The sequence below is a fragment of the Brassica napus genome, chromosome A1 (genome assembly GCF_020379485.1).
Source record: "Brassica napus cultivar Da-Ae chromosome A1, Da-Ae, whole genome shotgun sequence".
Classification (NCBI taxonomy): domain Eukaryota; kingdom Viridiplantae; phylum Streptophyta; class Magnoliopsida; order Brassicales; family Brassicaceae; genus Brassica; species Brassica napus.
The window spans coordinates 13434889-13445938 of NC_063434.1; the positions used below are offsets into that span (position 1 = coordinate 13434889).

Genomic DNA, 11050 nt, shown 5'->3' on the forward strand with positions numbered 1-11050 from the left:
ATGAAGATCCATATCCTCCAAAGTGAAGAGGAAATCCCATTCCACCATATCCATAGTGATCAAATCTCCTAGACCACGTATTCGTGAGCCCAAATCTTCCATGATTAGCTCCTTGATTAGACATGAAACAGTCACGTCGCATATGCCCTTGAACTCCACAAGAATAACATATAGGACCATGATACCTCATACCATAAGATTTCTCCATCTGGTTCTTCACCTTCAATAACTTGAAACATCTTGGCCTAATGTGCCCAACAACACCACAGTGATGACAAAAAGGCCGAAATTTTTGTTGAGATCCACTCTTCAATCCAGAAACTTTCTCTGGAGTAGTTGCCGTACCAGTTGCCGTAGCAGTACTCGTAGCAGTACGCGTAGCAGTCACATTCTTCACATCAGTTGCAGGCTTCACTGCAATCTTTCCATTTGCAGCATTCCTTGCAGACATCTTCACTTCTGGCTTTGTAGCAGACGTAGCTACATCCTTAGTTTTTTCTGATAATACAAAATCACCTTCAGCTTTAGAACATTCTCCTTGATATCCAAGGCCGCATCTATCACTTTTTCCAATACTGAGAAGATTATCTAGCTGATCCGTCCTATTATTCAGCATTCTCAAACCCTTCTGAGTCTCTGCAAGTTGAGCACCAGCATATCGTGCTTCTTCTTCTTCTTTCTCTGAGGCATACTTAAGTGCTTCAGCAACTTGAGCTTCTAGCTTAGTTTTCTCCATAGCCAAATCTGAGTTCGCCTCAAACAGCTTGAGCTAATGCTCATACAGCTTTTCATAATTCCCAGCAAGATCGAAGCTTCCACCATCATCATCATCACTTCCAACATCATCATCACCTCCACATGAAGATCCTGACACAGACGCTGAAGAAGATCCTGCCGCAGATCCCGTAGCAGATTTTGTCTTAGAACCAGACACAAAAGTTGTAAACGCCACAAAGTTCTTTAGCTTCTCACCATCATCTGAATCAGTATCAGATTCATTCTTGTCGTCCCTCTTCTTTTGCTTCAGTAAATTCGCACACTCCTTCCAAACATGTCCAAATCCATTGCACTCAAAGCATTGTACCTTTGATGATGATCTGCACGAATCACTTCTTCTTCCATTCTTTATCATGCCTTCTCTTTCCTTAAGATAACTAGCAAATTTTCTTGACAGCATCGACATATGATCTTCAGAAGTTGAACCCTTGAAAGCTCCCGCTGCTGCACCCGCTCCTGCTCCTCCCGCTCCCGCTGTTGCACCCGCTCCTGCTCCTCCGGGTCCTCCGGGAGTGATGAGTGTTGCGGAGTTGGTTCGACAGCCCGGTCGTGACCATCTTCCCTATCTCACTCCGTATCCACATGGACGGGGTCAAACATGGTAATTAAATTTTTATTTTTTTTCATTAAAATTTGATTCATTATTATTAATTTGTTCTTTTTATTAGGTTCAACTGATCCGGGAACGGGATCAGCGCATGGATCAACCGTATGATGTACTCGGCCCTCAACAAGGGACATCCGACTTTCACTGACTTCCCTACCGAGAAGCAGCATCTGTGGTTTCGTTAGTTTGCGGTAAGTATTCTAATTTTTTACTTATATTTTTAATCTTTAATATAAATTTTCTACTAATTGTGTTTTTTTTTCAGCAAGAATTCAACTGGAATTCCGATGATACGCTCTCTATCTATCACCACTTCGTCCATAAAGTTATGGACAACTATGGGAAGCAGATGTACGAGTGGAAGAAGAAAGGGAAATAAACAAGATAGTTTTTAATTTATTAAACAATTTTTTAATTTATTAAACTATTTTTTATTTATTTAACTTTTTTTTTTTAATTAAAAGGTCCCAAAGTCGATGAACGACACGGTCTGGAAGGAGTTGTGTGCGCATTGGGATAAGGAAGAGACGAAAGAAACTTCTTCCACCAACTCCAACAACCGCAGGAGCGACCGTAAAGGGAAGGGCGTCTACAAGCATAACTTGGGTGCTCAATCTATTGCCACTCTGGAGGATCGCATGGTAAGTTCAGCCGCTTTTTCTTCAATTATTTAAGTTTTGAAATTTTATTTTTTGTGCATTTCTTCAAATTTCTAATGTTTGTTTAATTTATGTTTTTTTAAGGCGGAAGAAAATGATGGCGAGCCGGTTGATGATCTCGCCCTAATGAAGAGGGCGTATACCAACAAGAAGACCGGCCAGATTGATGATGGTCTTGTGAGGGACGTGGTCAGCCTGGTCCAAACTCAGGTGCAAGACGAAGTGTCTCAGCTTCAAACCGAGGATGACGATTCGACGGCTTCGGCCAACTTGTCACGGGTTCGAATCAACGAAATCGTTGAATCGGTAAGTTCTTTTTTTTAAAGTTCAATTCATTTATTTCTTGATTTTTATTTTATCATCTTTTTATATTATTTAAATTTGGCTACTTTCTATTTCAGTCGGTTCCAAAGAAGAAGGGACGTTTGGTCGGTTTGGGTCGTCGCTCCCGGTCGGCTGCTCCTTCTTCTGCACCACCGCCCTATGTTGATCCAGAAGTACTTACGGCTCAGTTGAAGGACAAGGATGATCGCATATCTGTATTGGAGACCCAGATGGCAGCTCAACATGCGGGCTATGAGGCACAAAAGAGGCTGAACGAGCAAATGATGGAGATGATGAAGAGGATGTACCCGAACGAGGTGTTCCCGAACGTTCAAGACCCGTAGTTTTTTTTTTTTTTTCAAAAACTCGGAATGTTTTATTTTTATTTGTACAACTTTGAATATTATCTAATATGTTTTCAATTTTAATTTTAATTTTATATTTTCGAATTTAAATTTCAAAAATTTTAATTTTTTAAAAAAATTAATTTTTTTTTAAATTCCGAGGAAACGAACCCTCGGAAATTTCTGACGAGCATTTCCTCGGAATTAGTCGTCGGAATATACCGAGGGAACCTTCCTCGGAATTTTCCGAGGGCTCCGTTCCTCAGAAATTCCCGATGAAATTTCCGAGAAATATTTCGTTGGGACTTCCGAGGATTGGACCATCGGAAAATCCATCGAAATATTCCGAGGAAAATATTCCGAGGAAGACCTCCCTCAGTATATCCCGAGGAACTTTCCGACGAACTTGTGGTCCTCGGAGTTTCCTCGGAAATTCATTTCCTCAGAATTCCGTCGAAAATTTCCGAGAGATTTCCGAGGAAAAATGAATTTCCGAGGAGTTATTTCCGAGGACTTGTTTCGTCGGTATGTCGTCGGAATAGCGTTATTCCGACGACATACCGACGATTTTTTCCCTCGGTATGCTGCTGTTTTCTTGTAGTGCATGTGGATCTTCTTTCTTCTTCTCCTTTTCTCCATATGATTTGCACAGCTCAAAAGCTTGAAGAATCCCAACAAACTCATCAAAAGCCATCTCATCCAGATTTTGAGCTTCTTCTAAAGTAGAGATCTTTGACTCAAACTTGGATAGCAACGATCTCTTCAGCTTCTTCACCAGCTTCTTGTCCTTGTACTGCTTTCCAAGTGTAAAACATTCATTTGAAACGTCACACAACTTAGCACTAAACTGAACCACGGTTTCCTCTTCATCCATCCTCAGATTCTCAAACCTTGATGATAACATATCCAGCTTGGTACGTTTGACACTTGTAGTACCTTCAAACATATTCTCAAATGTCTTCCATGCCTTCCAAGCTGAAGCACATTAAGAAATCAACTTGAAATAGCTTGCATCAATAGCATTGTAAATCGCAGTCTTTGCGTTAGAGTTGCAACTTGAAGCCTTCTTCTCTGCAGCAGTCCACTGATCTCTTGGTTTAAGAACTGTAACCTTTTCCTTATCAAGCATCACGGGATGACTCCAACCAGCTTCAATAGAACTACAAAAATCCTCATCAAGACCACTGATAAAAGCTTGCATACGCACCTTCCAATATCCATAATCGGATGAATCAAGACATGGAGGTTTTGTCATAGACGTTCCCTCTTAATATGCCGACATCAAAAACTCTGTCCTTCTTCGTGAACCAGTTTTTGTCTTCACCCTTCCAGATCATACCAGTAACTTAGGTGACCCGCTCTGATACCAATTGTTAATGCAGTGAGGTCAGAGCAAAATACAGAAATAAAAGAAGACACAAGTTTTTCTCTTTTCGAATTCACTAGAACAAGAAAGTCTTACACCAATCTTTTCTATTACAAGAATCCTTTAGGATTGCCCCAATCCTAAGCTAAAACTCACCTTAGAGTCTAGACTTTTGTTTATCAGAATCACCCCGATCCCGAGCTAAACTCCCCATGAATCTAGATTTCAATCTTCCAACACTCGGAAGTACTTCAACAACTACTTCAACACCTAATGCAGAGCAGTGACACCAAATGCTTGATCACACAAGCACCAAACAATGATCTCTCGACTTTTCTTCTTTTAGCAGAGACAACTCTATTCATAGAGGCACGTCCTCCATGTATGAATAACCAAAATTTGTTCAACCAAGTTCTTCCCAATGCAACTTAAGTAACTTTCTTTTTTTTCTTAAGGAATAACTCTCTTGTCTTTTCCTCTTCAAGTAAAATTCTTTACACTTAGTGTAAATCTTCCAATTAATATATTGCTTATTCTCCAAACTTAACAAGCCCACGGATGTCACACAACATAAACTTCAACTAATTTCATCTTCATGACATACACATGTACTATCTCATGTAGTACTTCACCTGATACCAAATATACATCTTCATGTATATCGGATCAAAATCTATTGTGGTTATAGTTCTGTATTTACATGTTGATTAATAAAAGTTGAAATTCAGCAAAAAAGGGAAAATCCCACGATCAATTCCCGTGCTCCATTCAGATCACCAAATAAAAACACAGGAACTCGAATTACAGTCTTCGTTCTTATTATGGTGTATTTGGAGGCCTTAGCCCATAATCACATATCATACTCTATTGGCCCAGTCAGAACTGATAAGAGAGGTTGTTATCAGAGTAAACTATTTCTTATCAGTCAACTCGTATAATAAAGTAATAAGGCAAAATACAGATGGTGGTTACAAGTACAACGAAACTTGAAATGGAATAAACGCGTTGTTGTGACTTTATATTTTTAATTTAAACCTTATAAATTAAAATACAGAAAGTTGTTCATAATTATACAAGGAGTGTAAATAATATAGTAACTCTCAACGAAGTAATAACAAAGATTAAAATAGCTATAACAAAATTAAAAAAGAACAAAAAACAGAAAGTACAGTGATAGGGTTTACTAATGTAATTAGTTAATAATTTGTAGCTTAATATATAAATTTAGTGTTTGTGATTTTGAGTGTAAATGTAGTCGGTGTGAGCAACAAGAGTTCGTCTAATCAAACATTCTTCTTCTCCAACTCCTTTGCAGATTTCATCTTCAGTATTATCTCCTTCGGTTCCCTAAATAAAATAAACAAAATCCGCACGGCAGTGTTAACTACTAAACTCCTTCCAGTATATAAGAAAGAAACATTGTGAACAAGGATAATTTATTACACGTACAATCGAAAATGATATCTTATGAGGACCATGCGTGCAGATTTTACGGGGTTGTTTTTTGTACGTTTGTACGTTCTTTAGAATCATAGACAAAACTTATAAAGACGTAAGGGTATATGAAGCTGTTAATATGTATGAAAATCTAATCTAGAATCGAACTTGTACACTTTCGTTGCTATTTGCTTATGCGTGAAACACACACATGTAGGTTCCAAATATTAGTTTAAATTTTCGTAAGTAATGATAGAAAAAAAATCATTTCGTAAGAAAACAATTTTTTGACATATCTATTACATGTCCCAGCGTAATTAGCTTCCCAGTGGAGCCTCGATATTGTAATATGTATTTGAGTATATTATGAAAGAAAAGAAGCTAGTTAACGAACCTTGACGGAGTCTTCACTAGAAGAGGCGGTAGTTGTCGTCGGAATCAACCTGGCTGCGTAGGTTAGCGTTGAGCAGAGAAGGAGAGCCATGATGAAAATGGTTGTGCACTTAGCCATATTGATTTACCAGGAGGGAGAAGAGAGAATGAAGAGATATGGAGATGGTGAGGATCGGATGAAGAGAAGATGCAGTCAAGAAGGTGAAATTTATAGAGAAACACGAGTTGACAAACAGCGAGATGCTGCCGAATGCATGTGAACCATAGAAACTTGTAAAGGGAAAGGCTAACTACTTTATGACATCATAAAACAATTCGTACATCTCTCTGATATTAGTAGAATTTACTTTTATTTCTGTTAGTGTTAATTAGATAAGAAGATACTCTTCTTTATTCACGTTCATGCCGTGTTTATTGATGGGCCTACTGAATTATTTGATGTTTGTGTGTGTGAATGATTGCTCAAAAAGGCAAACTATCATGTGAGCAGGCAAAAAGGTGACTGGTGCATGAGATTAAAGACAATATACATTTGCTTTTTGCAATCAAACTCCAATTTGTTTTTTTTTTAAGTTTCATTTGTTTTTTGTGCGCCATGTTTGGCATGCAATATTTTTAGATTACAGCCGACCTAAGATGAATAATATATACGATCTGTTGATCATAGAGACAATGCATATATCTATATACTATAAATGTGTGTATTATAAAAGAAACAATTCTCCGAAGGCTGAGTTAAGTTGGTGGTGGATATATATGAATGGTAAAGATCCACCTAATGGTTCTCACGTGCAGTTGAATGGAAGGTAGACTTCTGAAATAAATTTGGTGTAACGATAATAAAAATTTGACCAACACATTTTCACTAAACCAAAACACTTAATCATAAAAGAGTTGACATAGTAGTTTCGGAGGTATTCTAGAATGCCGTAGAAGTGCCTTACAACCTCATCTCACGTCATCGTTGAATCGGTGTTTTTGTTTGTTTTGGTGACCTAGAGTAGATGAGACTAGCATAAAAATGGCATATGTGCTATATCGTGACCATTTATTTAAAATTTTATAAATGATAATATCGTATGTAGATTACATGACCTATTACAGCAAAAGAGAAGTTAACGCGCATCGGCGCATGGGATGATATGCAAAATTCTAGTCAAAAGAATTAGGGGAAAGAGCTTAGTCTTGTCAAACCTAAATGAATATTTAATTCCGTTCACATTTATGAATTACATCACACGTACGTACCGTAAGCTTGTTACTTGACGATTTCGATTTGATTCTTGTTCTCACACATTCACATCTCATATTACGATAGGCCGCTTTCGAGCGAGAAAGTATTGAATAAACTTTGGACCGCTCGATATGTGATATAGTTTGTTTTCTATATGGTTGCGGTCTATATATTAATTAGTTTAGTTCAATATTTTTGGTTAAGGTGATAAGAGAAGATTTCATCAAAAAAGAAGAAGAAGATTTGTGCAGACACTGTCATTTTTTCTATATGTCCTATCGACTGATCCGGTCGGTCCCAAAAAAATGCACTTTGTACTACAGTGTCATTTGTCGACATACAATTTACATAAAATTCGAAATTATCTGTTAATAAAAGAACATATAAATTAATTTTAGAATATTCTGTTCTTTCATATACGTCTTGTGAAACTCAAACAAACTTTTTCTAATCATTTAACCCGACCATGTCGTGTATATAAATTTACATAATAATTATATAAATTGAGTTTTAGTCTACATGATCTGATTATGCAAATGTTAAAAGCATTAATATTCTTTTGATTTTCTAATCTTCATTTGTTTATCTTTATGAAATTATAATCTCTTAAAGATCAGTGAAACCATTTTTCTTGAGAGTTTTACCATGTTTTCAAATACAAGATTCTCTTCGTACCAAAATTTTAGTAGTTCGAGTTTTTCACAACTTACAATATTATACTTCTTAAGTCTTAACATATTTTTTGAAGTAAAATATAACATATTTAACTATACAAGCATAGTCGAGAGGCATGACGGTTTTGAATGCTAAGCATCCCGGGTTGGAAACCTATCACCTCAGATATACCCATTTGTGTAGCAAAAAAATAGATATATAATTCTCATTGTAAGCAATCAGATTTGCATGGCACCGGAATAAACTTCCATGAAAGGTACAACCAGATACTTTGGGTTATCCAGAAAAATGTATAACATATATAAAAGGTCCAATACCAGATAACTTGGTGGCTGGTAGCCTGGTAAAATGAAATTAAAAATAACATTATTCTAGATATGGTACGTTGAATTCACTAGCACAGAAAGATCTTCAAATTCATAGTTACATCTTCGTCTTAGCCTTCTAGATTGTTTTCTATGAAGATTTAAGGTCGCGCCAAATAGTAATAACTGATTGAATTTTCAATGGTCAATATGTATACGTAGAACAATTAAAACCACATGAAAAGTGAAGAAAAATAAATGCTTATCCCAAATTGAAATTGATTGATGTAGAGTTCTATAGATTATTGCACAATGGGCTGGGATTTATGACCAAATCCAAATTTATCTGGACTTTTTAAGTTTTTACATGTCTTATGCTGGAGAAAAAAAATCTTTCTAGTATAATGAAACTCAAACATCCATTATAGTATTCTATTACTTTAAAAAAAAATAAAAATGGTTTCATATCTTTTTTTTATGTCGTCAACTACAGACTCATATTGACTCTGTAAACCATTCCGGTAGATTTTAATCCATGTGAACGACAAACGACATTTGCTTCCTGACACTGCCTGCTAGGCTATCCGCTCTTGAATTTTGCGTCCTTGGTACATAGATAATCTCCGAACGTGAGAAAACTTTTTTCAGGAATTTAATATATATAAAAAAAGGTTTCACATCTTTGTCCGAAATCTAAGCAATTTAAATAACTAATTTCAACGAAAATTAAACCGAGTGTCAGAATGACTACTAGACACTCCTTTCCCAGTAGACCAACAGCTCGTTGGTGTAATTTTTTATTTTTTGCTAATACATAATTGGTCTTTGGAAAAAAATCTGGTATCATTGTACTTCTTTGATCACAAAATAAATAAATTATGCTTCAAAACTTTTCCTCTATTCTACTGATTTAACCTTTATTCAAGCAGACTTTACTATATATATAGTTGTACCTTATTGACTTCTTGTGTTTTTCATGTTTTTAACCATTTCATTTATCATATTTGAAGTATATTTAACTTTTATATAGGTGCAATAGGTGTCATTTGTGAGTTTAAGAATTAAAGAGGAGATTATATTGGAGAATGCTCAAGAACATCAAGAACAAGAGGGAGAAAGAAAGTAAATCTGAGACATGAGAAAGAGGCGAGTAGAATAAGTTTATTGCATAATTCAAAATGGTTCATGGTACAATAATATTTAAAGAGAAACAATGAGATAAAAGTTAAGGTTGGTAGGTGCACACACATCATGAGTGAAAGTGACAGCTCCTCAAACCTCACATGTTATTCAAACTGATTCTCAAGTTCAGCCTAGTCAGATTCTCAAGTCTAGCCAGCCAAGTCTGATTCTCAAGTCCAGCCTAGTCTGATTCTGAAGTCCATCATAGTAAGATTCAACCTGATTCTTTTGTTCCTCTTGCTCTTTATTGCTTCATCTCAACACTCTCCCTCAAACTTGACCTTAGGGACTGGTCAAGCTTGGAAACCATGAAGCATTCCCTCATTAAAACCTTAACTTGAAAAAATCACATGGGATAAAAACCAAGCCAAGGAAAAAGAGTAGAACACCTCGTGGCTATGAGGATCAGTGAGAAGGGAGTTCAATGAGTCCAAGCTTTGAATGAATGAACTCACAGACCTTAGAGCTTGCAGCCTTTGTGAAGATGTCAGCCAACTGATCTTCACTTCTAGTGTAGCATGGTAGAATGATCTTCTGCTCCACAGCTTTCCTCACCCTATGGCAATCCACCTCTATATGCTTAGTCCTCTCATGGAACACACTGTTGTAAGCTATATGAATGGCTGCTTGGTTATCGCAGTGCATGGTGATTGGTATGGTGGTTTCAATGCCCAAGTCTACCATCAGGTTCTTGATCCAAATAAGCTCACTGGTTAACTTTCTCATTGCTTTATACTCAGCCTCAGCACTTAAGCATGACATAATCTTCTGCTTCTTTCTCTTCCAAGTAACTAAATTGCCTCCAATGAAGGTGCAGTAGCATGTTGTGGACTTCCTATCTACTCTATCACCTGCCCAATCAGCATCACAGCAGCCTACAATCTCTGTACTCTTGTTGCATCCCAACCACACTCCTTGGCATGGTGCTTCTCTCAGGTATCTCAAGATCCTTCCACCATGTTACAATGATGTACCTTGGGTCTTTGCATGTGTTGGCTACCCTAGTTGACTGCAAAGCACACGTATGGTCTTGTGATGGTAAGGTAGATGAGTTTCCCAACCATTCTCCTATAGTGCTTGACATCATCATATGGTTATCCTCAATCTCCCCCTCACGCAACACTTTGTACCCATCCTCTAATGGAGTCTTGGCTGGTTTTCCTCCTAAGGTACCTGTGTCACTCAACAAATCAAGTGTGTACTTCCTTTGAGATAGAAACAGCTCCTCTTTAGATCGGCATATCTCAATCCCAAAAAAGTACTTTAACTCACCCAAGTCTTTGATATCAAAAGATGATTTAAGAAAAGCTTTAGTGAGAGAGATACCTTCCTTGTTACTGCATGTGATGATGATATCATCCACATACACTATGATCACTACAATTCCTTGTTGGCTAGATAGTGTGAAGAGTGTATGATCAGCTTCAGACTCCCTCCCATTGAGAGTTGTGCTAAACTTGTGGTACCAAACCCTTGGAGACTGCTTTAGCCCATATATTGCTTTCTTAAGCCTAAGAACATTTCCAGGCTTGACAAGATGTTCTAGACCAGGAGGAGGCTTCGTGTAGACTTCATCCTCTAGTTCTCCTTATATGAATGCATTCTTGACATACATTTGCCATAGATCCCATTCCAAGTTTACTGCTAAGGAAAGTACAATCCTTATAGTGTGGAGTTTGGCTACTGATGCAAACGTATCCAAGTAGTCATCTCCATATACTTGTGTGTAGCCTCTTGCAACAACTCT

General features: G+C 37.2%; 1 protein-coding gene across 1 annotated transcript; it reads right to left on the minus strand.

Moving 5' to 3' along the window:
- Positions 1–5069: 5069 nt before the first annotated feature.
- Positions 5070–6190, minus strand: LOC106448152 (phytosulfokines 3). The gene is made up of 2 exons (XM_013890079.3): positions 5909–6190; positions 5070–5424 (listed from the first exon to the last, which is right to left on the minus strand). The coding sequence occupies exons 1-2, from the start codon at positions 6023–6025 to the stop codon at positions 5302–5304; spliced, it is 240 nt and encodes a 79-aa protein (XP_013745533.1). The 5' UTR covers positions 6026–6190; the 3' UTR covers positions 5070–5301.
- Between the last annotated feature and the right edge of the window lie 4860 nt (positions 6191–11050).

Excerpts from the sequence above, each read along its gene's own strand:
- LOC106448152 (XM_013890079.3), bottom strand. The coding sequence starts at position 6,025 with ATGGCTAAGTGCACAACCATTTTCATCATGGCTCTCCTTCTCTGCTCA. Across the intron at positions 5,425-5,908 it reads CTAGTGAAGACTCCGTCAAG|GGAACCGAAGGAGATAATAC; the intron begins GTTCGTTAACTA and ends TATTTTATTTAG.